We start from the raw sequence: 27,944 nt of genomic DNA on the forward strand, positions 1-27,944 counted from the left end.
AAGAGCAGTCAGTGCTCTTAACCACCAAGCCACCTCTCCTTCCTGAACAGGACATTTTTAAGGTCAGGAACACAAAGCTAAGAATTTTTAAGTTGAAAAATACCTTGTTTATAATCCTTGGGACCAGGGAGACCCCAGAAGGCACGCGTGACCAAACATCTGTGGGGCTTTAGCCCCTCTTTTGCTTGAGCTTTTCCAAGTACACTTGCAGGGACTTCTGGATAGAGTCTCGGGAGATGAAGCTGACGAAATACTGGATGTCAGCCTCCCGCTGCTTGATCAGGTTGTCTGCCGTGGCCTTTCGCGTCATGCTCTTGGTCAGCTGCCGAGAATGGTCTAAAGAAAATGGGGCTACTTGTGAAATTCACCTTCAGAGAATGTGGGGCCGTTCCTGCTGTTCTACATTTTCTGCAGGTGTTGAAACACAGGCTCTCAGAAAATCACAGAGCTGGGTGTCAGCTACGGCGGGATAGGGAGTTCAAGGTCAGCCTGAAATGAACACCTTGTCAAAACGAACAAAAATACAACGTAGAAGCAGACAGGAGGGAACTGTAAGAGTTTGTTATTGCTGCTCCAGGGTGGTCTTTAACTTGTAGGTCTTTTTCAGTCCCCTGGGTGCTAGGATTATAGTCACATGCCACTATGCCTGCTTGCCTTAAAAAAACAAAAAAACAGGTATGACCTTTTAAAGGTTTATTTATTATGTATACAGTGCTCTGCTTGTGCATATGCCTGTAGGCCAGAAGAGGGCACCAGATCTCATTATAGATGGTTGTGAGCCACCATGTGGTTGCTGAGAATTGAACTCAGGGCCTGTGGAAGAGCAGTCAGTGCTCTTAACCTCTGAGCCATCTCTCTCAGTCCAAAAATTTTTTTACTGTCATTTTTAGGGCTGGGCACACAGGTCAATCGTAGAGAACATGCACAATGCCCTGAGTTCCATCTCCAGCATCTCAAATAACCAACACACCATTTTCGTTGAATTGTATTATTGACCACATTTCTGTATCAGTAGATACTTGCTTGTGGATGTAGAGACTGGCTACTTGACTCCAAGGAGGTCCATCCAGAAGGCTCTTTTCAGGGATATTCAAAAGAATACTTTGTAACATTTGGGACATACATGACATTAAAGTTTTAGTGTCTTAACTGGTGGTACATTACTGTATCTCAACATGGAGAAGTGGAGGCAGGGGGATTCCAAATTTGAAGACATGGGTTAAGTAGGTTGCTTCAGGGAAATCTTAGCTACACAGTGAGACCCTGTCTTAAAAGAGTCAAACACCAAAGTCTTGGTGCCCCTGCAGTTTCACAGGGTGCAGCTATGTTCCTGATGGCTTCCCCTTCTCTAAGAGCCTGTGTGTGTTCCTGATGGCTTCCCCTTCTCTAAGAGCCTGTGTGTGTTCCTGATGGCTTCCCCCTCTGTAAGAGCCTGTGTGTGTTCCTGATGGCTTCCCCTTCTGTAAGAGCTTGTGTGTGTTCCTGATGGCTTCCCCCTCTATAAGAGCCTGTGTGTGTTCCTGATGGCTTCCCCCTCTGTAAGAGCCTGTGTGTGTTCCTGATGGCTTCCCCTTTCTCTAAGAGCCTGTGTATGTTCCTGATGGCTTCCCCTTCTCTAAGAGCCTGGGTGTGTTCCTGATGGCTTCCCCTTCTGTAAGAGCCTGTGTGTGTTCCTGACGGCTTCCCCCTTCTCTAAGAGCCTGTGTGTGTTCCTGATGGCTTCCCCCTCTGTAAGAGCCTGTGTGTGTTCCTGACGGCTTCCCCCTTCTCTAAGAGCCTGTGTGTGTTCCTGATGGCTTCCCCCTCTCTAAGAGCCCTGCTCCACAGCAGCACGGAGCAGATAAACAGCGCAGCCTACATTCACAGAACCTGACTTGGGAGAACTTTTGGTTTCATCAGGATGGGTCACCAGAATGTGATCCATCTTCCTTTAACCACTTGCCCCAAAGCTGCCCGCTGCTTGCTTCTCACCTGGAATGGCCAGCCACTGGGCCATGACTGAGCGAGTCTTGCTGAATACCTGGTCCTCAGGCACCACCTCGTCCACCACACCCACCTTGAGGGCCTCTGCTGGTGGGAAGAGCATCCCCAGCTGAAGGGCACGCTCTGCTGCTCGGTGCCCAATGGTGTTCACAAAGTTGTCTTTGAACCTGGAATGAGGACATCCTTCACCTTAGTGCTGCTGGCGGTGGTGGGATGTGTGTGTGTGTGTGTGTGTGTGTGTGTGTTGTCCAGTAGAGTATGAGTGCAGTCCCTCGTCTTACCAGAAGGGGGCAACAATGCCCAGCAGGGTCTCATTTAATCCTATGGTGTACTTGGGGTTGTCAGCCATAATCCTGTAGTCACAGGTAAGAGCTATGAGGCAGCCTCCAGCTGGAGAAGCACCCTGTACAGAGAAGCAGAGCCTTGGTCTGTAGGTGTTCCACCGGTTCCTAGTAATATTCCCTAAACAGGGCTGAGGGTGGGCATGAGCTCTTGGCACTGCGCTGATCTGGGCCAAGTCTGCCCGATAGGTATGTAAACTGAGACTGGCCAACCAGGGACCAGCAGCGGAGATCTTAAGAGGCCTAAGTTTTACCCATGGGCTCAAAGGCCTTCACATGTGGCTCTTTAGCTTTTAGGGGGCCAAAAAATGACCCTTAGGTCAGCAAGTTGCCTCTCCCTTTTCTAGCTTTTATCTGATGCTAATGTTCAAGACGAGTATTTAGACAGAGCTGTCAGGCCACGAAGTTGTTCCTGGTGGTCATTCCTACCAGGATGCCTGGGAACCCCAAATGGCAGTGTCTGCAATGTGTGCCCCCACGCTGGGACAGGCCTCTTCCCCAGGCTTGTGTATCTCTAAACTAACCTTCTCTTCAGTCCTCCCTTTTCATTCCTGTAGCTCTGATCCTTAGAGCTATCCCCTCAGAGAACCCTGACCCTTTTTTTTTCCCATTTCTTTTTGTGTTATTTTCCCCCTCCCAAGACAGGGTTTCCTGTGTAGTCCTGGAACTCACTCGGCCTCTGTGCTGGGATTAAAGGTGTGCACCACCACCCCACAAGAACCCTGCTTTTATTAAGTCGAACCCCAATCCTTTCTCTACTGCTCCATCTTTCCAAGGTCAGGTCAGAATATCACCTCCCAAGTGTTGGTCTGTTCAGGGCTCATTCCAGCCCACCAGGCCCTGCTCCCACCCAAGTGGCTTTTTTTCTGCTAGGTCTGTCTGGCCCAGGAAGGTCAGCGCCTGAGTGTCCCCAGGGGGAGGGTGGGGGCACTCACATTGATGGCGGACATTATGATCAGCTTGGACAAGTAGAGCCTCAGCCACAGCTCCTGCACAGCCTTCCAGTACTCAGCGTAGTGGGCTGGGTTCCGGCCATACATCTCCATCAAGTCTAGGCCAGCTGAGAAAACACCCGGGCAGTCCTGCCAGGAAAAGCCAGGAGAAGCCAGGATCATGTTCGACTAGTAAGAAGCCACTTACAAGGAATCAGAACTGAGAGTGTCAAGGACATGGCCTGGACCCTCCCCTGGACTGACTCTACTTTCTGGAAGCTTCAAACTGGAAAGGACAGAACAGGTTAAGGGGGGTATTGCTCAGAGACACACAGGCTGGCCGAGTTCCGTCATTCAGCCACGTGTTCCCCTCTACCTCCCAAAGCCAGGCAAGGGCAGTGCTGGGGCAGAAGGATCTGAAGAACTGCACAGCCACTCATGTGGGTCCTCAGTTTGATGTCTCAGGTCTGACGTAGCCACCAGAGCAGGCCTGAGGAGAACACAGGAGGAGGAGGAGCCAGTGGGGTACAGGAGAGCATTAGGGACAGAGCCTTGTGTCAGGGTCAGCACCAAATCCTGGGAAATAGCTCAGAAGCTACCAGAAGAAGAAATGCACGTGAGGATTTCCCCTGTGCATGGGTTCGTAGCCAGGGCTGGTGCAGGGCAACACCTGCTCCAGGAAGACCAACAGCACCCCTGTCAGGACCTGAGAGGACACAGACAGACACCAACAGTACCCCTGTCAGGACCTGAGAGGACACAGACAGACACCAACAGCACCCCTGTCAGGACCTGAGAGGACAGACAGACACCAACAGCACCCCTGTTGTAAAAAATTTAAGAGGTGCTGGAAACCAGGTGAAAAAGCATTCTCAACCCAGGTCATTCCCTTCTCTTTAAACAGGAGACTGTAGCCTTTGGGAGCGTGATTATTTATAAAGCATTATAATTTATCCTGACAAGGGAGTATGGCTCCAACACAGAGCCCAAAAGTATCTCTCTCCCATAATCTTTTAAAATTAATAAGACAGGCCGGGCGGTGGTGGCGCATGCCTTTAATCCCAGCACTCAGGACACAGAGGCAGGTGGATCTCTGAGTTCGAGGCCAGCCTGGTCTAACAAGAGCTAGTTCCAGGACAGGCACCAAAGCTACAGAGAAACCCTGTCTCGAAAAAACCAAAAAAAAAAAAAAAGATTGTTTGGAGAAAAAATGAGAGAAATTCTTCAGGATGTGAACTCAGGACTTCATGAGGGACCACTGAGAATCTCCCTCCTGATAAAGCCATGTGAGTTGTGTCTTTATTCCCACGCTTCCATGCCGGTCCAGAGAGTTTATGTTGGGGTCTGGTCGAGAGAAATAATTGAGGGTCTGGGCTAGCACCGGACCCCGACACAGCCCACACAGACCTAGTTTCTCCTTTCATTTAGCTGCTCTTTCATTTATCCTGGGCACAACTAACTTTATTACTATCCCCATTGGTATGAAACCGCCAGCCATAACACAGTATCAACCCCCCTTACTAATGTGATCTGTCCTAATTACAGCAGCTCTTTCCCCCTTCCCTCCTGGTCCTTGCTGCAGGAATTTCTGCACTCTTAATTGCCAGAAACTTAAACACAACCTTCTTTGATCCTGCTGAAGGAAGAGATCCAATTTTCTAGCAACACCTTTTCTCATTTTCAGCCAATCAGAAGTTTACATTTTCATCCTTCCAGGTTTCAGAATTATTTCCCATATCATTACTTATTATTATTCAGGCATAAAAGAAACATTTGGATATATAGCAACACTTTGAGCTATGATATCTATTGATTTTTTATTATTTATCTTATGAGCTCATCATGTATTCCCAGTAGGCCTTGTCACAGACACTCGCCACACTTATTGCTACCCCAGCTAGAGCTTCTGCTGACTTGCTACACTTCACTGAGGAAACATTACTGCTACACCAAGAGCCCTAGGTTTTGTTTTCCTATTCCCATTTCCTGTGGTAATTTGAAGGTAACTGGTTCCTATAATCTCATAGGAAGTGGCACAATTAGGAGGTGTGGCTTTGTTGCAGTAGGCATGGCCTTGTTGGAGGAAGTGCATCACTGTGGAGGCAGGCTTTAAAGTCTCCTATGCTCAAGCCACACTTAGTGCCTCAGACTACTTCCTGTTGCCTGCAAGTCAAGATGCAGGACTCTCAGCTCCTTCTTCCAGCACCATGACTTCCTCCACGCCACCATGTCACAGCATGATGGTAATGGACTAAACCTCTGAAAATGTAAGATACTCAATTAGATGGTTTTCCTTATAAGCGTTTCCGTGGCTGTGTATCTCTTCACAGCAATAGAAAGCCTACAACAGGGGCCTCACTGGAACTGTCCTATGCAGCTCTTCACTCGATATTACGCTCACTTCCACTGTCATTGTCTTCTCTATTATGGCTGGTTTTGTCCAAGGATTTCCACGTTTTTCAGGGTATAGCAAGAGCTCATTTCTCATCACATCTGTAGTAGTAAACATGACATTTTTCCTCACCATTTTCTAGGGCTCTTAGGAATACCGAGACACTGCTGACCGTCCAGACATTTGCACCATATGAAATGCTGTGTCCTCCACAGGGTCATCCATTCACAGATGGCTTTTATTATAATCTTTATAATCTGGGAAGCCTTTGCCTCCCAACAAGCGATTCTCCCAGTGGAACAGTCACTGACATTCCAGGGGAATGCCATGTCAGTGCCCCAGTTACCAAGGGGCCTAACCGGTTTCCAAAGCCTCCAATGACCTGGTTTTACCATAAAGCAAATGATGACAAATGTGTGGGCGGTGACAACAAAAAATGACGTCCAGAAGCATTCTGAGGCTTGGAGAAGGGCGGAGTCCTGACATGACTGGAATATGCAAGGCTTGGTTCCTGTGACTTTACTTCCTTCTATGACGCCATGGTGGGCTCGTGTGACACCCCTGAGGCTGGGAGGACTGATGTACTGAGTAGGGGGACTTCAAGTAAGTTAACTGGAACAGTTCCTGTACGCGGTCAGCATCCACCTAGGTCACGTGCAGGCACAAGGCCAGAAAGCCTGGGGCGGGAGACTTCAGTTACAATAAATGATTCTGTAATGAAGGCCTTTCTATACAACAGGGTGCAATTGTCTTGGTATTTCACGCCATCATTGATACATGGTGAGAGTGTTTGCTAAGGCCTAAGGACAGTCAGATAAAAGAGTTGAAATGGGGTCACATTACTAGGTCAGAGATCAGATAAAGGGTAGAGAGTGTTCCAGTTAGTGGTACTGGGCTTGGGTGAACTGTGGTACATGTGTTTGGTGGGCCATTATGAGTTACCGCATAAAAAAGGCTAACCAGGATAAAAACACGGACTTAAAAAGGGCTACTGTGAATTCTCGGGTGGGCCGTTAATAGGATGAGAATAATCAACGTAATTGTGGCATTGGTGGGCTAGTGCTTATCAACGCTAATGGAGCACCAATTAGATGTGGTAAAGGCAGCCTGCAGTGACATCAGCTGGGAGACAAACTGCTAAGGCTATGGGCTGAATAAATAAACTAACAGTCGCAATGATAATAAGCACAGGAATCAATGAGACAGGAGTCTGGCGGCCTTTGTCCAGGGAAATGACCGCTTCCCTGCTGGTCAGCCTGACCCTTTGGGGCTTGATGACTTTTAGCTTCCCGCACCTTTACTGACCACGTTGCTAAGACACGCTACTGGCCAGTGGTCCCTGCTGGTCTCTGTGTCACTGTGGCATAGATTAGGGAGACGCCTAGACTTTACGCCTACTTTGAAAGGTAGTGGTGCTGTCCTTCCACCTTAAAAGGGGGCTGAGGAAGTACAACGACGGGACACTTGCCCAATATTCAGATGACCCTGGGTTCAATCTCCAGCATCACCCCCCCCACCAAACAAAAAACCAAAAAAACCAAAAAAAACCCCAAACCATTCTTTACTGGGAGCTGATGGTGGAGGACTCACCGAGCGTCCGCCAAGGCCTGGGTTTGGTTCTCGCCCCTCACAGGCTGGCGCAGTGGCACTCTGGCCTTGACTGCAGAACAAGCTGGAGGCTAGCCTGGAGTACAGTACCCTAACCAAACAACGGGAACAAAGGGGCTGAAATGACCCGGCTCCACATCTGACTGTGTCCTGGCACTGAGGAGGGCAGGGGACCGAAGCTCGGACTTCCTCCTGACTTCAGTGGCACTGCTCTCACCAATGCTGTTCCCGGCCTGTGCCAGCGCTTGCAGGCAACGCCCAGGGTCCCCTCCAGAATACAGATGGCGGAAGAATTTGCCCCTCCCCCCCATACCTGACCTAAGATGGCCCAAAGGCGAGCACACACTCTCAAGGCTCGTATTCTGCTGGGAGTAGCTCAGGTACCAGCAGCTCCTGAGGGGTGGTGCCCTGGGAGCCCCTAGCTACATTTGCTAGTGACTAGATGACCTTAGGTAGCTCCAGGGAAGACAAAGTTCCCACAGAGACTGCTGGGCAGGTTCACAGGGACAGCCCAGGCCTGGTACACACCCCATCCATGCCATCCACTGAGAGCCTGCTCCTCAGGACACCGTGTCCTAGAAGCCCGTAATGGTGATCAGGGGTGTTGGGGGCTCCAGGCCCTGTAATGGATTGCTCTCTGCCCACAGTCAGGGCTGGGGTGTGTGTGTGTGTGGCTCAAACAGGCACCTACCGAAGTGAGGATGACACCACGGAACGTCTTGTCATTCTCTAGTTTCTCCAGGCTGATGACAAACTCTGTCAGAAATTCCAAGCTCAGGGAGTTCACTGGGGGGTTCTTGAACTTCATCACCGCAACTCCTAGTTCAAAAAAGAGGGAATCCTCGAAAACTGCTCAGTCCAGGCCACCCCTGGCCATCCCTAGCCCTCAGTCCGTCTATGGGAGTTGCAGAATTTGGGGTTTCAAAAGTTCAGGCAGACTGGGTGGTGGCGGTGCATGCTTTTAATCCCAGCACCCGGGAGGCAGAGGCAGACAGGTGGATCTCTGTGAGTTAGAGATCAGCCTGGTTTACAGAGTGAGTTCCAGAAGAGACAGGGCTACACAGAGAAACCCTGTCTCAAACAAACCAAAAACAAGTGAATGAATAAATAAAACAAAGAACTGTACAACCTAGTTACCGGAAAAAAAATCAACTCCCCCCACTAAAAACCTAAAACCAAGTCATATTTTAAGATTACAATTTTGTGTTAAGTTGTCCTTGGCTACTGCAGCCCATAGACTACACGGTGGACACTCTTGAAAACTATCTTAAATACAGGCTCGATAAAGTTCCAAACCTCAAAAGAAGTGCACAGCCAGACGCTGGGCGGGACATTCTGGATGCCCCATTTCTGCCTCATTCTGCCTCAGTGTACCTTTAAGGTCCTTTTTTTGTTTTGTTTTCGAGACAGGGTTTCTCTGTGTAACAATCCTGGCTTTCCTGGAACTTGGTCTGTAGAGCAGGCTGGCCTTGAACTCACAAAGATCCACCTGCCTCGGCTTCCTGAGTGAGTGTTGGGATTAAAGGCGTGTGCTGCCACTGAACAGCTCAGATCCCTTCTTTCAAATTCATCCAGACCAGAGGCAGGAGACAAGTTCTGTGGCACTTCAGGCCTCCCTAGGTAAGAGCTTCAGGAGAGGAATCACTGAGACTCACCTGAGCACAAACTGTGGGGCCCAGGCAGATGGACTAGTCCACAGGACAGGCACCAGAAAGTAGTAGCTAGTAGTCCCATCTGCTGTACTGGTTTGACAATAATGAGCCAGTTTTGATTGGACCAACATTCTCCACACAATCTTAACTTTTTTTTAATTTTAAGATAGGGTCTCATTATATAGTCTTGGCTAGCCTGGAACTCGTTATATATACCAGGCTGGCCTCCAACTCATAGAGATCCGCACACGCCTTTAATCCCAGCACTCAGGAGGCAGAGGCAGGCAGATCTCTGTGAGTTTGAGGCCAGCCTTGTCTACAAGAGCTAGTTCCAGGATAGTCCCCAAAGCTACAAAAAAACCCCGTCTTTAAAAAAGAAAGAAAGAAAGAAAAAAAAAACCAAAGAAAGACAGAAAGAAAGATTGATTCACCTGCCTCTGCCTCCCAAGTACTGGGATTAAAGTTGTGTACCACCACTGCCTGCTCTGAAATTTTTTTTTTTTTTTGGTTTTTCGAGACAGGGTTTCTCTGTGGTTTTGGAGCCTGACCTGGAACTAGCTCTTGTAGACCAGGCTGGTCTCGAACTCACAGAGATCCGCTTGCCTCTGCCTCCCGAGTGCTGGGATTAAAGGCGTGCGCCACCACCGCCCGGCTGGTCTGAAATTTTAACTTTTAAAAGAGGCAGGCAGACAGAGATCAGTTTTACCTCAGTCAGGGCTATATAGTGAGGACCTGCCCCAAAAACAAAACAACAAAGCCCCCCAAACAAACCCCAAAATAGGGGATCTGCTTTCATTTTCTATACAGAAAACAGAAAAACAAACAAAATATAAAAAACATAGCCATGTGGCCGGGTAGTGGTGGTGCACTCCCATCATACATGTGCGCCTCATTCACACACCATACACATATGTAAAAGAAACGGAATAAAAGGAGTTGCCCACAAGCCAGAGGACACCAGAGGGTGAGGTAGAACCAAAGCCAGAAGACGCAGGGGAGACTCCTGCCGGAGCTTCAGAGGACCACAGTCCTTCCCGCCCCTGGCTTTGGACTTCTGCTCTTCAGAAACGTGGCAGTCATCTATCCCATCAGCTCAGTGTGCCGTATTCTGTCTGTGTCCACCCGGACTGCCATTATCAGAAACCTGCACTTTCAGACAGAAGCCAAGCAGTCCTGCCCTGGGGCCCTGAATGTCCCCGTCTTTCCAATATCCGCACCAGATGGCTATCTGATTTTGAAGGCTGGAGGTGGATGCCCTTCTGGCAAGAAACCTACTTTAGGTAGAAAGGGTTCCCTTACGCCAAAACCTGAGGACACCAGCTGCTCCTCAGCTGCACTCTGAGCTGACTGCCCTGGGCTTCCAGTCTCAAGGACACCAAGGAGTTGACAGCGGAGCTGGATCTGTGCCACGACTTTGACGTCCTGAAAGAGGACGTGGGCAGAGTTCTACTGACTGTCCTTCCATTTTCTCTGATTTGAATTTATCACTCTGTGCGATTCCTCTTGTTCTTCTGCAAGCCAAGTCTTCAGAGGAAGAGGGAACGTCTCAGAACCAGGCGCTCAGCTCACACTTCTGTAGCGGTTTCGGCGAATGCTACCTGCAGTGCCCTCCGCTATCCTCGGTTTCTGGTGTGTTCTGTTTGCAGCATGAAAGAAAAATACGGTCCTATCTCCAGGGGCATTGCAGCCACTAACTACTTGCCTACAGAATTTGCAAAATAATCAAGAGGTATTTCCAGCTGAGGACCTGAGTGTCCAGGTGTTAATGAAAGACCCTTCTCTGAGAATGAGGACAAAGGTCTTCTTTTAAGACCTTTGACTTAAGTGGAAGAAGTAACTGTGACCCAGTTACAGGCCTATATAAAACAAGCACCTCAGACTTAGTTGGGAGGAACATATCTGAACAGCCTGGTATGGCAGTGGGCACTAGGGGAAAGGTAACAAGGCAAAAGGTGAAGACAGCTATGGAGAGAATTTAGATGAACGTAGTCACCAAATTCCTGGAGCAGGGTGAGTATTAGATACAATCTTCGTGAATGATGAGTTCAGCAGACTCTACAATGAAACATAATTGCCCCTGGTTTTTGGCACAATTGATTTGAGAAGCATGCTAATCGGAAGTGCCTGCTGGGGGAGAAACTTGAAACCAATCAGAGTCCATCTTCACCCGAGCCAACCTTTGCCAAGCAGACAGACCCTGCATCAACTCTGGAAGGAACTGCTTTCTTTGCCAGCCGAGTTCACACCTAGTGTGCTTCTGTACTGGCGGCTTACAAGTGTAACGAGAGGGGCTAGATGGATGGCTCAGTGGTTAGTCAGGGCATTTAACCCCAGCACTAGGAAGGCAGGGGCTGGTGGATCTCTGTGAGCTTGAGGCCAGCCTGGTCTGCAGAGCAAGTTCCAGGACAGCCAGAGTTACACAAAGAAATCCTACAGAGGGCTAGAGAGATGGCTCAGTGGTTAAGAGCATTGTCTGCTCTTCCAAAGGTCCTGAGTTCAATTCCCAGCAACCACATGGTAGTTCACAACCATCTGTAATGGGGTCTGGTGCCCTCTTCTGGCCTGCAGACATACACACAGACAGAATATTGTATACATAATAAATAAATAAACAAATATTAAAAAAAAGAAATCCTACAGAGAGACTTTTTCTTACAACACCCCCCACCCCGAAAATAAAATAATATTGGCTGCTTTTCTAGAGGACCTGGGTTTGATTCCCAGCAGCCACCTGGCAGCTCACAACTGCCTCTAACTTTCAGTTCCAGGGGATTTAACAGCCTTTTTGGTTTCCACAGTACTGTGCAAACTACATGCAGGTAAAAAAGAAAGACAGAAAGAAAGAAAGAAAGAAAGAAGGAAGGAAAGAAAGAAAAGAAGCCTATATACATAAAATAAATTGTTAAAAAATATGTGCAAACATTTGCGATCCCAGAACTTGGGAGGCAGAGGCAGATGGGTTAGGTTCAAGGTCAGTCACAGTGACACAGTTACACAATGAGTTCCAGGCCAGGGTGGAATAAATGAAATCTGTCTCAAACAAGAAACAAAAACCCCATAAACTAAAGGGACATATGGGCTTTTCTATTTTGCCTTTGAACTGGAGGTAACACTCTATTTTTAAAACCAAAATAAATAAAATAAAACCAGTTGCTATTTTACCTTTTCTACAAGAGATATATACAAACACACACACATATATGCACACACACATATGCTACTCACATATGCTAAAACTGTGATAAAACACGTTACTAAGCCCAACTGTCTAGTCACCTTTAAGTGTATAATCCAGTGGCTTTAGCATGGTATAGAGTTGTTACTCTACCCATTCTGATAGTTTTATTCATTTATTTATCTATTTATTTATTTTTGTGGTACTGCTATTACACCCAAGGCCTGGCAAATGCTAGGGAAATGTTCTACCATCAAGGCACCTCCAGCCCTCTCATATTTTAAAATGTGTGTTTCTGTGGTACCTGAGAGATGTAAATCTGGTCTGCACCTACTGCTGCTGGACTCCTCAGGTCGAGCCCAAGCCCCTCCTCAGTCCATGCCAGCAGCACTGTCACACAGGAACCCAGACCTTGGCCTCAGAGTCTCCGAGGACTCGTCCTTCCTCTACAGGTGCCAACACTTAGTGTTGAGAGGCCAGGGTCAGGGTTAGCACGGGAGCCTAAGCTCTGTGCCCAGCTGGGTTCAGTCTCCTAAGCTTTTCTTCCAGAAGCTCATTAGCTACCCGTCCCGGAAGAATCCCACCTTTTTCTCCCTGCATCCTTAGAGTGGCATTTCATTTGTATTTTAATAAATAAAGCGTGCCTAAGGATCAGAAAAGTAAAACAGCCACACTGGTCAGCCTTAGACCAGGCAGCAATGACATACACCTTTAATCCCCGGAGCCACACTTAGCTTGCCCTAAAAACCGGGTGGTAGTGGTGCATGCCCTTAATCCCAGCCCTTGAGAGGATTATAAGAGGGGAAGAGACAGCTCTCAGTCTCATTCTGAGGTCTCCTGAATGCAGGATCACCATTTTCAGACTGAGGTCGAGGCAAGAGCCGGTGGCTTGGCTGCTTTGCTTTTCTGGTCTTCAGGTTGAACCCCAATGTTTCTGGTCTTCAGGCTGAACCCCAATGTTTCTGGTCTTCAGGCTGAACCCCAATGTTTCTGGTCTTCAGGTTGAACCCCAATGTTTCTGGTCTTCAGGCTGAACCCTAATGTTTCTGGTCTTCAGGCTGAACCCCAATGTTTCTGGTCTTCAGGCTGAACCCCAATGTTTCTGGTTTCTATTAATTGTGCTTCACACCCTCACTCTAAAAAACAAAACAAACCACAGGCAAACAAGCCCTACATGTAGCCCAGGCTGACCTCAACTTCACCATCCTCCTGCTTCAGCCTTCTGAAGGGCTTCCCAGGTGCTCTGACGGTGTGGGGGGGGCGGGAGTGACCCTACTTGCAGCTTCTAACTTTAATTAGGAAAATAGTTGCTGGGGTCTGTGCCACGAGCCAGTGTTTGGAAAATATTCCGGTCATTTTCATGTTTTTTTTTTTTTTTTTTTTAAAGAAAGCCAGGAGTGGAGGCACATTGGTACATTTCTTTCTTTTCCTCTTCTTCTTTTTTTTTTTTTTTTTTTTTTAGTTTTTCGAGACAGGGTTTCTCTGTAGCTTTGGAGCCTGTCCTGGCACTAGCTCTTGTAGACCAGGCTGGTCTCGAACTCACAGAGATCCGCCTGCCTCTGCCTCCCGAGTGCTGGGATTAAAGGCGTGCGCCACCACCGCCCGGCTATTTTTCCTCTTCTTCTTTATAATTTATTTCACTTTATGTGCATTGGTGGGAAGCTAACAAATCCCCTAGAACTAAAGTAACAGTCAGACAGTTGTGAGCTGCTCTGTGGGTGCTGGGAATTGAACCCGGGATCTCTTAACTGCTGAGCCATTATCTCTCCAGGCCCCATGTAGGATTTTTGAGACACTTAGCTGCAGCTGGATTTACAAGCATGAGCCACAAAGCAGGCTATAAACGTTTTTTTTTTTAAATATTTATTTATTATGTATACAATATTCTGTCTGTGTGTATGTCTGCAGGCCAGAAGAGGGCACCAGACCTCATTACAGATGGTTGTGAGCCACCATGTTGTTGCCGGGAATTGAACTCAGGACCTTTGGAAGAGCAGGCAATGCTCTTAACCACTGAGCCACCTCTCCAGCCCCCCCAAACGTTTTTTTTTTAATGTTTGTTTTTAAATAATTAATTTTATTTTATGTGCATTTGGTGTGAAGGTGTCAGATCCCAAGGAACTGGACTTTCAGACAGTTGTGAGCTGCCATGTGTGTGTTGGGAATTGAACCCAGGTCCTCTGGAAGAGTAGCCAGTGCTCTTAAATGCTGAGCCATTTCTCCAGCCCCATACAACTGTTTTTAACTAATAGTTTAGGTAATAGACCATAACTTTAAAAACTTTTGAACTTTAAAAGCTAAACCGGGCAGTGGTGGCACACGCCTTTAATCCCAGCACTCAGGAGGCAGAGGCAGGCAGATATCTGAATTTAAGGCCAACCTGTTCTACAAAATGAGATCTTGGACAACCAGGGCTGCACAGAGCAATCCTGTCTTAAAAAACAAAACAACAGTTGTGCAGTGATGGCGCACGCCTTTAATCCCAGCACTCGGGAGGCAGAGGCAGGCAGATCTCAGTGAGTTCGAGGCCAGTCTAGTCTAAAAGAGCTAGTTCCAGGACAGGCTCCAAAGCTACAGAGAAATCCTGTCTCAAAATAAAACCAAAACTTTAAAAAAGTTTACACGTTTTGTCATTCAAACCACCCCGTGTGACATTAAGTTTTAAACAGAAAATGAGTTTACATGAGTTTTTTTTCTCACTGCTTTTGGAAATTCAAAGTGCTCAACATCTGACTTCACTCAGAAGTGTAGCCTTGGGGCCTCGGAGCGGGAGGACGCGCAGTCCCCACCCCTGTCACTCACCTGCCTTGTCCTCCGTCTCCACCAGCACCCGCTTGTTAGCGAAGCGCCGCGCGCCGTCCAAGGCCTCCCTGCGCCCGAGGCGGGATCCTGCGGACAGCCCGGGGCACCGTTAGCAAGCTCGCCAGACTCTCGCCACGGCCGCCCACGAACCCAGCCCACTCCGGAGCCGTGCACCGGCTCCCCCTCCCTGACCACGCACCGGCGTGCAGCAGAACGCGACTCGCAGCAGCCAGCGCCATCTTGGCTGTCGGCAGGGTTCAAGCGCAAAGCCAGCAGCCAGGCGCTGCAGACTCCTCCTCTCGGACCGGCCCTCCTCCTCCCTCCCACAAGGTCAGGGGCAGCCGGGCACTCCGCAGCCTCCTGAGGACTGGGCGCGGCCAGTCTCCGGAGTCAGTAACTTGTTCTGGGTGAGCCCAGAACAGCTGGCAGCACCAGGTAATGAATGAGCTCCTGTCAAGGGTCGGGCACGGGGAGGGAGGTGTCCGGAGATTCGGGAGCATTTACCAAAGGTTCCTGCCAGCTGCCAGATCTCACCCAGGCAATACATGAACGCCTATCAGAGGAGCTGGGATTAGGAACATAAGCTAAGGCTGGCAGAATGGTTGCAGGGCAGTGAACAGATTTGCCTCGCTAACACGGAGGGCTGTCACCATGGGTTTAAAACACCCTCATAAGTGTATGTTTTTGGGCCGGGTGGCGTGGCTCAAGCCGTTAACCCAAGAAGCAGGAGGACCTCTGTGAGCCAGTCCGGCCTACAGAGCAAGTTCCAAGACCTCCAAGTTTATTTTTGTGTCAATACTGAAAGTCCACAAATAAAAGCAGCCACCTGTATGGCACATGCACTGAGGGAGGGGAACCTCAATGTTTACTCCTGTTTTAAATGTTTCTAAGTCTTCCTTCTGGCATAGACTTTTCTGTGGTGTGGGGGACGGATAATCGGAAACTCAGGACCAGTAGGGGACAGGAAATTATTTCCACATCTTCACAACACAGCAGTAGCAGCCTCAGGCAGAATCAGCTTCTCATCCACGGTATTGATCTCTCTCCAAACACAAACCCTGGGTCCCCCTGGCTGAGAGCTTTTAGAAAAAGCCACGGGGGGAATTAAGCCTAAAGTGAGTTCTTGGTTGGGCGGACACAAATTTTGTCTCTTCTGGACTAAGAAGGAGGCAGCGACACCAGCACTCAGTTTGCATTTAGTCCAAGGTTTATTCAACAGTCTCCTCTCACTCTACACAAGTACAAATGACTTTATCTAAAATACTACAAAGTCATAAAACTCAAAACAAAATTTATAGTACTGACTGTACAATAAAAGCAAAAACAGGCAATGAATACACTGCCACAGTTAACCTGCAACATCCCTGTGAACAGCAGCAGGTGACAATGAGTGTGGTGGCAGGTTCCATGAGGACCCTGTAGAACTGGCTCACCAATTTCAGAATAACAGACCTGGGGGTAGGGAAAGATAAAGGTGTTTAACCCTAGAAGTTGACGAGGACTCCAAAGGGGACATGGTCAGGCCTCAGAGCACAGCAGCTGGGTCCCCTTTCCGCAGATGTGGCACAGCAACAGCAGGAGCACGACCAGGTTGCCTAGGTCCTAGGTCATCTGTGGAAAACCGTGTGCTGCAATATGGAGGCTTGCTCATCCCAGCTGGCTCTGCTATAAACCAGACTCTCAAGAATGGGAAGGGTGAACTTTCTAGCCAGAAAACTACAGGGCACTTTTATGGGCACAGTCCTGAATCAACAGTACCTCTGCAGCCAGAATCCTCCTGCAGAGGAAATATCTCAACTGCTGTCTTCAAAGCCCACCCCGTTATGGGATCCTTCCCTACAGATCCTCGTTGGCTAAAGAAAGGACAAAACTGAGTTGGGGGAACATAAGTTACAGAGGTACGAATCAACGTCCCTGCTTATCGGGAGGAGTTGGAGCTGGAGCGGCTCCTATGGCGGCGGCGGCCAGGAGATCGAGACCTCCTACGCACAGGGGACCTGCGCCTTGGAGAGCGAGACCTGCAGGAAGAGGAACGTGGTCAGCCAAAAGCAAAAAGCTCCAAGAAGCACAGCTGTGGGGGCAAACTGGCCTTTCCGAAGATAACTCTAATTTTACAACCCTATGAAGTGTGGCTTCTGCTGTCTGACCCCAAAGCTCCTCTCTTAACCCCTCCTGTAATCTTTTTTCTTTTTGGTTTTTCCAGTCAGGGTTTCACTGTGTAGACCAGGCTGTCCTAGAACTCAGAAATCCACCTGCCTCTACCTCCCCAGTGCTGGGATTAAAGAAAGGCATGTGCACCATGCCAAGCAGGCCCCTCACCCAGAGCAGAGAGCTTGCACTGGGTTTCAAGGACCCATGCTAGTTTTAGACTCTAGAGGAGGTTCCTTGGAAGGGCCTCATCTGTGCCTGTCAATACACATATTTTGACTGTCCTTTCTCTGACCAGTACCCAAGGGCAATATGCTGACCTTCTTTCTGTATTCAACCCCAAATGGACAACAATGAAGGAGCCCAGAGTTGCCACAGCCATTTGGGTTTATAAATCACATAAAGATGGGTCAAGGGCAATTCCAATTAATTCACCTCCTCCTCATCCGTGGGGGTGACCTGCGCCACATGGGAGGCGGTGGAAGCATTCTCCTGGGTGGGCTGAATCGCCGTGGGGGTGGCCGAGGCCAGGGTGCTAACACAGCAGTAGCAGTGATCTCTTGGCCATCAATTTGTCCTGTAGAAAAAAGGGACAAAATCATAAGATCTCTAATATTAAGTACTTACCATACTCATACCTGTGATGGTGTGGTCCCACATGCCTGGAATCTCAGCACTCAATAGGTGGAGGTAACCCTTAGTTAACCTCAGCAACATAGTGAGATATATATATATATATATACTGCCTCAAAGTCAAATCAAACAAAAATATCAAAATTAACCCCAGCATTGGAGAAGCAGAGACAGAACAGGTAGATCTCTGAGAATTTGTAGCCAGCCTCGCCTATACAGAAAGGTCCTGGTAAGACCAGACGAGGGTACATAGGTAGACCCTGTCTCAAATACAAAATAAAACCCTACCTACCTCAGGCAAGCACCAATCTAGGTGCTCAGTATACCAAGGTAAATAATCATAAAATAACACAAGGAACACCAGGAAAAGCTAACACAGGGATGAGATTTAAGACACTAACTGAGAGGGCTGGTGAGATGGCTCAGTGGTTAAGAGCACTGACTGCTCTTCCAGAGGAGCCGGGTTCAATTCCCAGCAACCACATGGCAGCTTGCAGGTGTCTGTAACTCCAGTTCCACAGAATCTGACATCGTTATATCAATGTACATGAAATAAAGTTAAATACATTTAAAAAAATATTTACATTTGATTTTTTTTTTAAAAAAAAGACACTAACTGAGGCACCGGAACAACTTCCCTGCAGACAATCCACACACTGATGGAGGAAGGTCATTGGTTAATTAATAAAGAAACTGCTTGGCCTGTCCTACTACAATACACAATTCTGAAAACGTGTTGAAACCTGTTAGGTAGAAGACACAGAACCACCAACTATGGAACAAGTTACAAGATAGCTTGGGGCTTAAGGGCAGGATGGAGGCTCTTGGCAGGGGCAAGAAGGTGCCATCAATAGCTGAGTTTCTTTTTTGACAGGGTTTCACTACATAGCCCTGGCTGTCCTGGAACTCACTAGGTAGACCAGACCAACCTCAAACTCACAAATCCACTTGCTTCTGCCTCCCAATTGCTGGGATTAAAGGCACACCTGGCCCTGAACTTCCTATTTAAAGGACAGTGGGAAGCTCAGGCTGGGGAAAGAAAAAAGAAAAAAAAAAGGACACTTGTTTGAAGAGTTCTACAGCTATCTACATGAACTAATTTCCAAATAAAAGGAAAGACAAAGAAAAATTTAGGGATGATTTCAAAAGCAGGGAGGAGGCACTGTTGGACACAAACCTCAGGAACTTATAGGGTTCCTGAGAGAGAAAAGCAGAGAGCACCAAGGTGCAAACTCAGGGACACCTAACAGCTACAGACTGTTCCACATCTAGGGTCCCTAGAGCCCAAACCTAGCCTCAGTGTTGACAAAGGCTCCTGCCTGCCAATACCTAGAGGCTAATTCAGGCACCCTCATGACAAAACCCAGTCTAACCAGCACCAATAAACAATGTCACTGCATTAACTGAACAACAGATAAGACATCAAGTAGCCAACTGCCAGCAAAGGCCACTCTAGTTCCCTGAATCTCCCCCATCCTCCACCCCCGTGTTTTTCGAGACAGGGTTTCTCTGTAGCTCTGGAGCCTGTCCTGGAACTAGCTCTTATAGACCAGTTTGGCCTTGAACTCACAGATATCCACCAGCCTCTGCCTCCCGAGTGCTGGGACTAAAGGTGTGCACCACCATCGCATGGTTAGTTCCCTGGATTTTTAACTGATCATCAAAAAGACACTCTGGCAATACCAGATGACAAGCACTTTGAAAGTGAAGGTGTCACTCATAGAACCTGAGCTGATATGAACAACACAGGTAGTTTATGCTCAACTCTTGAAACACTTGAGGGAATTAAAGTGGCTAAGTATCAAAGAAAACTCATACAGAAAGTCAACAACAAAACTTCAATTAAAACTTTTAGATATTTGTAAAGCTTAATAGGCATCTGAGGACTCTAAGGTTCCCCCAACACAGGTTAATAGCCCAGATGGTATTGTGAGCTGCCAGCTCTCAGTCTCTGCAGTAATGAGATCCAGCACTCTCTTCTGGCATGTAGGCATACACGCAGACAGAACACTCTATACATCATAAATAAATCTTTAAAAAATGCATATTAAAAAAAAGAAAAGCTGGCAAGAAACAAGCCAAGCTAAGGCCTCCGTGTGTGATTTATTTGGGAGCTGGGTGGTGAGCCCCTCAAAAGCCAAAAGAATAAGAGATTACACTGAGACTCAAAAGAACCTGGGTTGGAACCCTACTCCAAACGGTCCCACAAACAATGGGTCTATGTGAGGACAGAGGTGACAGGCTGAGGGTGGCCACAGGGTCACTCACCTCCATCCATGTGTTTCAGTGCCTTCTCGGCTTCATCTGGATTCTCAAACTCTACATATGCGTAGCCTTTGGATAGATGAGGATGCATCCTTTCTACAGGCATGTCAATCATCTTAATTTTCCCATAAGTAGAAAATATTTCCATGATATGATCCTACAGAGAGAAAGGTCACATCCTTGTTTACCTATCTATTACTTAACGGTCAAAGGGAATGCACTAAATGCTGAGTAAATCCCCACTAGTGTGAAAACATTCTGCCACATGACAAGATGTGTCACTGGGTCTCCTGGATATAAACAATAAATTAAGTCCAATAAAAAGAATTAAGCAGTGTTCCAATCAAGTCATGGATTCCATTCTAGGTGCACCTGCTGCCAGACACCAGCTTGTCCAGCCTTCATGGATCAGTGACTCGTACCTTAGTCACATTCCTGGTGAGCCTCCCAATGTGCACTTTGGTGGGCTTAGGTGAAGGGCTCCGCCTTTTCCTCTCTTTCTCATCTCTTTTAGGTGGTTTGGATCTGAAAATACAAAACACCCAGAAATTCAGTTTCCACCAACCATAGTGAGTTTGAGGATAGAGTTCAGGGCAAGATCTCAGATTTGGTCCCCAACATGGAAAAAGGAAGAAAATATCAACTGGGTGTGGTGGTATCTGCCTAAAACCCCAGCACCCAGGAGGTCATGGCAGGAGGAATACTAGAAGTTCAAAGCCAACCTACACTGCCTAGTGAAAGCCTGCCTCAGCAATGGTGTTAAGGTTTCTACTCAGCTTGAACAGCCAAGAATTCTTACCAATTCACTTATATTATTACCTATGGTGGTTTGAATGAGAATGGCCCCATAGGCTCATTTATTTGAATGCTTAGTCATTAGGGAATAGCACTATTTGAAAGGATTTGAAGGTATAGTCTTGTTGGAGTCCTGGAGGTGAGCTTAGAGGTTTCAAAGACTCAAGCCAGGCTCAGTGTCTATCTCTTCTGCTGCCTTCACATCCAAATGTAGAACTGCCACCATACTCACCACCACATGAGGATAATGGACTAAACCTCTGAAACTGTAAGCCAGCTCCAATTAAACACTTTCCTTTATAAGAGCTGCCTTGGTCATGTGTCTTTTCACAGCAAAGGAACACCGACTATGACGTTATCCTTGATTTAGAAACCCTTCAAATTAAGACACCCCCCAACTCTTTTATTCTGTGTGGGCAAGTGCCAGGGCAACACGTGTGGAGGTTAGAGGATAACTTGTAGACCACCCTGAGAGCTGGGATTAAGGCATGCACCACCACTTTCCCATGACATACTTTAAATCAATCAATCAATCATGGGCTGGAGAGATGGCTCAGCAGTTAAGAGCGCTGGCTGCTCTTCCGAGGACTCGGGTTCAATTGTTCTATTCCCAGCACCCACATGGCAGCTCACAACTGTCTGTAACTCCTGTTCCAGGGGATCCCACACCCTCACATAGACATGCAAGTGGGCAAAACACTATTGTGCATAACAAACTGTAAACAAACAATTTAAAAAAATATGTACTTTTGTGCTATAGTGCATACATATGTGGAAGTCAGATGGCAACTTGTGGGAGTGACCACACACCCACCTCCATGTGAATCCTGGAGACTGAACTCAGATTGTCATAAGCTTGGCAGCAAAACCCTTTACTGCTGAGGCACTTGTCAGTCCCTGATCTACTTTCCTATGTACAGCCATGGCAATGAGCAGGCTAGCCACCGTGCACTCACTTGGAGCGGGAGCGCCGCCTGTTGTCATGTCTGCGCCGGGAAGGGCTGGGGGAGCCGGAGGAGCTGCTAGAGCTGGAGCTCCGGGATGTGCTGGAGCTCCCAGAGCGGCTGGACGCAGAGGAGGAGCTAGAGCCACTGCTTGAACCTGTGCTGGTGCTGGAGCCTGAGCTGGAAGTCGAGCTGGATCGAGACCTGAGGAAAAGGTGGGGGATCAGAGAGTCAACAATGAGCAAGAGTCACGTTTCTGCACAAAGACTGCCCAGCAGGAAATGGACCTCCTAGTTCTTTAAGTCATCAGCAATGACACCTGACAGGTCCAGAAAGAAAAGACAGGCTGTTGTCACCTGTACAGAACCCTAAACTTTACCAATGGAGAAAAGGCAGGAGTCTAGCCAAGGTCAGATCACCACCTCAGCTTGCAACAGGGCTGTAGATACTCATACTCAGGCAGGCTTTCAACTACCAAAAACTGAGCTCGAGGGGCTGAAAAAACAGCTCAGCAACTAAAAACACTTCCAGAGGACCTAGGTTTTGTTTCCAGCATCCACATGGCAGCTCACAATTGCCTTGTGATAGTTTCAGAGGACCCAATGCCCTCTTCTGGCTTCTATGGGAAGTAGGCACACACATGGTATGCATGCATACATGGAGGCAAAACTCATATACTTTAAAAGAAAAAAAAAGGCTCTAGACTGAAGCCATCCAATCTCAATTCAGAATTAAAGAATGATTAATACTTGCGAGAGAAACAGTTCATGACATCTAAACATCACATTTCTTAGTATCATAGAAGAGTTCATATCCATATACAACATACATTACACATCAAGACCATATATGAGATGAAACTCAAAATCAGCATGCCATAACTTAGGGTCTTGTCAACAACCCTAGGTCTGGTTGCTTTTAAAGTAGTTAAGAAAAGGTACCCTTCCCTTGGCCTCAATTTAATTGGCAAGTCTTAGGCACTAATGTAATCCTGTCAAAACAAAGTAGAAAGCTCTTGTGTAACACGTTATACAGTACTACCCTCCCAGCCAAACTGCTGCTATTCTCAGTTCAGCTGGGCCTGCACACCAAAGGTCATCACAGCTGGGCTGGTCTCTTGGAAGGAAGAGACAGGGAGGTGAAGGGATCCTCAGGGAGTATTCAGCCAGCCCTTTCAACCAGCTGTAGGATGCAATTCTGTCCTAATTGCGCACAGCCTCGAAGATGCTTTAAGTAGGGGATTATGAGGGGTGGGAACTCCATCTACACAACCACAGGGGAGTCATCACCCATACCTGATAGCAAACCCGCACCCAAGGCACTAGAAACCCTAACAAACTCAACAGTTCCCTGGAGTGAGTGTCAGTGGACATTGACATTGGTTTGTTGGTAGGAGCACAGGAAGGGCAGATGTCCTTTACATTTCCCCAAGGGAAGGAATTTAACACCCAAGGCTGATCTCTGACTTCCTAACACACAAACGTGTCACCCTCCTAAAAAAGAAAAGGTCATCCTTGGTGGGCTTCACCGTGAAGGAAGACAGGGCTGCAGCAGTGGCCCCTCTGCCCCACCTGGTGCTGCTGCTTCCACTTGAAGCACTGCGTCTCTTCCGAGTCTTATCCCTGCCACGATCCTTCTCACTCGACTCTTTAGTGGCCCCTTTATCTTTAGAGCGATCCTTGGACTTCTCGTCAGAGCGGTCCTTGCGTTTGGTAGGAGAAGGAGCCCTGCATGGTGAGGAAGAATGTGAGGTTGCAAGCTCCCTTGATCAAGCCCTGGAATAGAACAACCCAACAGTGGGGTCCAGAGGGAATACTAAGATCCCAGTTGATCACAGAGCAAAACCATCTGTGGGTTAGGACACTCACTGTAGAACTCAAAATTTCCCCTCTCTGAGAGTCCCTAAAACAGCAAGCACCCCCAAAATAGCACTAGAAAAATCTTACAGAAGGATTACCTAGTGCTGGACTTTTTATTATTTTCTTTGACTCCTAGCAAGCTCTTCTTTTTCACTCCTGATAAATCCATTCTCCCCTTCTGAGGTGTTCAAAGCAGCAATGTCGGCCTCACTTATCTGAACTCTCACTTCTAACTCGAGTCTGAGAAACGATCCCTAATCGATTGCAATTTACGCCAAAGAGCAGCCTAGTAACAAGATAAAAGGATTTAAATAGAGTAAACGAATTGACAAGGCAACAAATCTACTTTGCAACAAAAAGTTGAGCACACAAGAAAAGAGCAAGGGAACACAGCAAACAGCTAGTGTCCACACAGCCTGGACACTCAGATGACAGCCCTTACTTCCTCATGGGTTTTTTTTCCTACTCCCGTAAGAGGCACAAATGAAATGGCCACCTTAGTTTTTTTTTCAAATAGGAAAAAATTTACAAAATTTATTACATGCCCAACACACAGGAGGAATATTAAGATTCCTCATTGTTTTCATTAAAGAACTGGGGTGATAATTGTACTATCAACGTTATTTCAGAGCATGCACAACTCTAGAGTTCACTGCTAAGTTTGCTGGCTTTCAAAAAGTACTAGATACCACAATGGCTTTAGAGGAGAAAACCCCAATTGGCAGATCAACTGTCATGCTTAGATTTGTCTTCTTGCTGTAATTTCCTTTGTGGATACACTGGAGTAATGATCAGGTCATTTTGAGGATGACAAACACTAAAACACTAAATATTCAACACAAATGGACAAAACATTACATCAGAACATAAAGTCAGGCTGTGGTGGCACACATATTTAATGTCAGCACTTGGGAGACAAAGAAGGTGAAGAGATCAAGGCCAGCATGCTCTACAGGACTAGTTCTAGGACAGCCAGGAGGGCTACACAAAGATACCCTGTAAGACTGTCAAGTGGGTAAACATAAAGCAAACGTGGGAAAATGTGACCTGCTGGATCTAGGCAGCAGTTAGGCAGGCACAAATACTGAATTCTTTCTGCACCTTGAAACTTGGAATGGGATGAGATCTTACAGGTTGTTTAAAGGTTTAGCAATATGCTAAATGACTATCAAAAACTGAATTTAGAACTGCTTCCTGTGCTCTCTTTTTAGGGAGCAAAAATACAAGCAAAGGCCTCCTTTCTTCAACTGTAACCAAGAGAGAAAGAATAGACCATTGGGTTTTGATTTCAGAGACGGCACTTCTAAATGTTGCTGAGGAAATATTCTAACCCAAAAGAGAAGAGCCCTTGCCTCTGGACAGACGAATGGAACAGCTCCTTTCCAGGGCTATAAAACATGCTACAGACACCCCCCAGGGAAGACAGCAACCCATGGTCTGGAGTACACAAGCGTGCCTGCATTTGACTCTGTGCTTCCCTACTGTCATCTCGGCGATGGCACTCATTCTTAACCATGTTCTTTACTGTGAGACAGATCTGTCTATTACATAGCTCTGGCTGCCCTGGAACTATAGACCAGACTTGCCTGGAACTCTTCCTGCTTCCGCCTCCCGAGTTCTGGAATTAAAGGCACGTGCCACTACACCTTGCTGGTGCTCACTGTTAGTTTTATAAACTTTTTGTTTAGAGACAGGACTCTCTATTATGTAACCTTAGCTGTCCTGGAACTGCCTATGTAGACCAGGTTGGCCTCGGCCTACTGAGTGCAGGGATTAAAGGTGTATTTTATAATCCAGCCGAGGCTGGCTTCAAATGTCCTATGCAGGAAAGTCTGATTGGTTTTTTTTTTTTTTTTTGGTTTTTTCGAGACAGGGTTTCTCTGTGGTTTTGGAGCCTGCCCTGGAACTAGCTCTTGTAGACCAGGCTGGTCTCGAACTCACAGAGATCCGCCTGCCTCTGCCTCCTGAGTGCTGGGATTAAAGGCGTGCGCCACCACCGCCTGGCTGGAAAGTCTGATTGTTAATTCTCTTGCCTCCACGTGGGATTATGGGCTTTCTACGCGGGGCTGGAGACTGAGACCAGGACCTCATGCATGGTAGGCAAAAGCATCCCATCAACTCAGCCATGACTAGAGCTTCACCTCTCCCGACCTCGGCTGCCTGTAAATCCGACAAGGCACCCAACCAAAACTTCAAGTTCAGCGATAAGTGACAGTCAAAGGGCTTTCTTCACGTCTGGAAACTACATCCACACCTGCTCTTACCTCATCACACCTGACTTCTGAATGCTTAATCAAGTCCGTAACAGCTCACCTTAAGATTAATTTTGGGAGAGATCACACAGAGCAGGACTGCCCAGTAAGAATGTGAGCCATGAACACAACCTCGAGTTTCCTTGCAGCCACATCAAAACTAGCATAAAATTTTTCTTGTAGGGCTGGGCAATGGTGGTACCCACCTTTAACCCCAGCACTTGGGAGGCAGAGGCAGGTGGATTTCTGTGGAGGCTACCCTGGTCTACAGTGAGAGTCGCTGCTTCAGAAATAAATTTTTAAACCCGGCACTTGGGAGGCAGAGGCAGGAGGATCTCTTGAGGCCAGCCTGGTCTACAATGTTTGGACACACTGTTTCCAAAACAAAACAAACCACAAAAACAAAGGACAAACCAAAAAACCCCAGAGCCTGATCCACTCAACAAGGACTCTACTACTGACACTGACTGACAGTCCAAAGTTAATAGGTTCTTTCTTGAGACAGGGTCTCATTATGCAGCCCTCAAATTCAAGAGACATGACACCCGAGTGCTGGGATTAAAGGTAGTGTGTGGGTCCCAAAATTAGTTTTTTAATAAGATAACAAAAATTACCTTTATAGCATAACCAACATAAGAATACTAAATATGTGTGTTTCCCTATACTAAATTATTTAATTCTGGTGTGTGCTTTAACATTTCGGTTCGGGATGGTACCGGTGGCAAAGAACAGATCCCGCTTGGGCACCCCCAGCCCAACTATCACAAAGTACTTTTATGAAGCAAGCAGAACCTGGTATTTTTAAGCAGTCTACAAATTGTAACCATAGTGTGAGCAAACACTTTGCTGGCTGTGGTCGAGTGCTAGAAAGCAAAGGTGAGGGTCTCTGTTCTCCCAAGTGCAGGCACCAGCCCAGGACCTTGGTCACCTCCCCGTCCTCCGGAAAGGCGTGCGTCCGACAGCCAGAGAGAGGAGAAAACAATTAGTTACATCTAGAGCAGAGGCCGTTTCGGCAACCTTCAAAGCACTCTCAACATATAAAAGCACATTTGAGCCGCGGAGCCTACGAAGAAGCACAAGGTACAGAAAGGACGCCTACTCCACGTCTCTACCATCAACCGTAACCTTTCAATATTCTCCCTTCCAGCTCGGTAACTGTGCTCAGTCCACCCTGGGGGCCGGACCCTCGAGGCCCGGAGCTGAGGACTGCACACAGGAGATCGATAAACACTCGTGAGAAGAGATCTAAGAGAAAGCCAACCTTGTAGGCCGGTTCACCATCGGCACCGTCCGCTCCGGCCACTATATCGACCTCGCCTCCCACCCTTTCTCCACTCACAACTCAGGCAGGGCCCGGCGTGCCAAGCCGAGGTCTCCAGCTAGACGAGAAAACAAGAGAAGAGGCGGCGCTCGCAGCTGCTGGGAGTCCCGTAAGCTAAGGCCGGCCGCCGCCGAGCTAACGGTGCGGGATCGCCCTTCCGTCTGCGACCGCGGCGACCACTTCCGGGCCGCGGCCTCGACGCCTCCCACTCCGCCCGACCTGAACCCCTCTTTCTCTTCGGGCTGTGCGCGTCGCCGGCAAGCCTCTACCACACCGCGGGGCTGCGGGACGCAACCGGCTCCACGATGCGCCCCACCAAGCCCGGCAGGCGGCCCCCGAAGTACGGATGCGGCCGGATTCCTCCCCAACTTACATCTTCCCGAGGCCGCCACCTCCTCCCGCTCTTCTCAGACCCGGAGGTCGGCGCCGCTCTGTCGTCAGAGTTGAGAAGCGGGAAGACGGCGTCGTCGCGCAGCGATGACGTCAGGTGCCTCAGCCAATGCACGAGAGCGGTGGAGAATGAAAGGACAGCGGCTGTTTGCAGGAGAGTGTCGTCGCAGCGATTTGCTTTTTCTTTCCTGCGGAGTGGATCTTTTATAGGATCCGGGACTCGGTTTGCGCGTCCTGGAGCGCGCGGTGATTGGCTGGCCGGGACCGCAGGGCTCCAACCTTTGGCGTCTAGCGGGTCTGGGCGGAAGAAGCTATTCTGGTTACCTCTCTCATTGACTCTGAGTACCTGATCTACGCCGTCTGTAGGGCCCAAGGTCCTGCAGGGAGCGGTGCGCCGCACAGTCTTGGCGGGAGAGGGTCAAAGCAGAGCCGCGCGGTTCTGAAGGGACAAG

General features: G+C 48.0%; 2 protein-coding genes across 7 annotated transcripts; both read right to left on the minus strand.

Moving 5' to 3' along the window:
* Positions 1–84: 84 nt before the first annotated feature.
* Eci1 (enoyl-CoA delta isomerase 1) lies at positions 85–15,155 on the minus strand. The gene is made up of 7 exons (XM_041676352.1): positions 15,085–15,155; positions 14,886–14,972; positions 7,948–8,075; positions 3,260–3,406; positions 2,265–2,386; positions 1,972–2,150; positions 85–336 (listed from the first exon to the last, which is right to left on the minus strand). The coding sequence occupies exons 1-7, from the start codon at positions 15,122–15,124 to the stop codon at positions 170–172; spliced, it is 870 nt and encodes a 289-aa protein (XP_041532286.1). The 5' UTR covers positions 15,125–15,155; the 3' UTR covers positions 85–169.
* A 915-nt stretch (positions 15,156–16,070) lies between these two features.
* On the minus strand, positions 16,071–27,593 carry Rnps1 (RNA binding protein with serine rich domain 1). 6 transcript variants are annotated; one of them, XM_041676509.1, is made up of 9 exons: positions 27,476–27,493; positions 27,043–27,160; positions 23,628–23,815; positions 23,242–23,397; positions 21,683–21,874; positions 20,354–20,456; positions 19,935–20,088; positions 17,469–17,610; positions 16,071–16,903 (listed from the first exon to the last, which is right to left on the minus strand). In XM_041676509.1, exons 3-9 carry the CDS (start codon positions 23,696–23,698, stop codon positions 16,804–16,806), a joined length of 918 nt encoding a protein of 305 aa, XP_041532443.1. In that variant the 5' UTR covers positions 23,699–23,815; positions 27,043–27,160; positions 27,476–27,493; the 3' UTR covers positions 16,071–16,803. The 6 variants fall into 6 exon arrangements, with proteins under 6 accessions (XP_041532443.1, XP_041532442.1, XP_041532445.1 ...); XM_041676508.1 differs by lacking the exon at positions 27,043–27,160 and having other exon boundaries at positions 27,476–27,551; XM_041676511.1 differs by lacking the exon at positions 23,628–23,815 and having other exon boundaries at positions 27,476–27,528.
* Positions 27,594–27,944: the final 351 nt, after the last annotated feature.

The sequence above is a fragment of the Microtus oregoni genome, unplaced genomic scaffold (assembly GCF_018167655.1).
Source record: "Microtus oregoni isolate MIOR12 unplaced genomic scaffold, Mior012 000027F_ref0000203, whole genome shotgun sequence".
Lineage (NCBI taxonomy): Eukaryota > Metazoa > Chordata > Mammalia > Rodentia > Cricetidae > Microtus > Microtus oregoni.

What these genes read in the sequence shown, in the direction of transcription:
- Eci1 (XM_041676352.1), bottom strand. Translation starts at nt 15,124, where the DNA reads ATGGCGCTGGCTGCTGCGAGTCGCGTTCTGCTGCACGCCG. An exon ending in GGAGACGGAGGACAAGGCAG is followed by an intron (nt 8,076 to 14,885) that starts GTGAGTGACAGG and finishes TTTTTGAACTAG; the next exon opens with GAGTTGCGGTGATGAAGTTC. An exon ending in CCAGTGGCTGGCCATTCCAG is followed by an intron (nt 337 to 1,971) that starts GTGAGAAGCAAG and finishes CATTTTCTTTAG; the next exon opens with ACCATTCTCGGCAGCTGACC.
- Rnps1 (XM_041676508.1), bottom strand. Translation starts at nt 23,698, where the DNA reads ATGGATTTATCAGGAGTGAAAAAGAAGAGCTTGCTAGGAGTCAAAGAA. An exon ending in AGTGGAAGCAGCAGCACCAG is followed by an intron (nt 21,875 to 23,241) that starts GTGGGGCAGAGG and finishes CCTTTTCCTCAG; the next exon opens with GTCTCGATCCAGCTCGACTT. An exon ending in CCCCCACGGATGAGGAGGAG is followed by an intron (nt 16,904 to 17,468) that starts GTGAATTAATTG and finishes CTCTTCCTGCAG; the next exon opens with GTCTCGCTCTCCAAGGCGCA.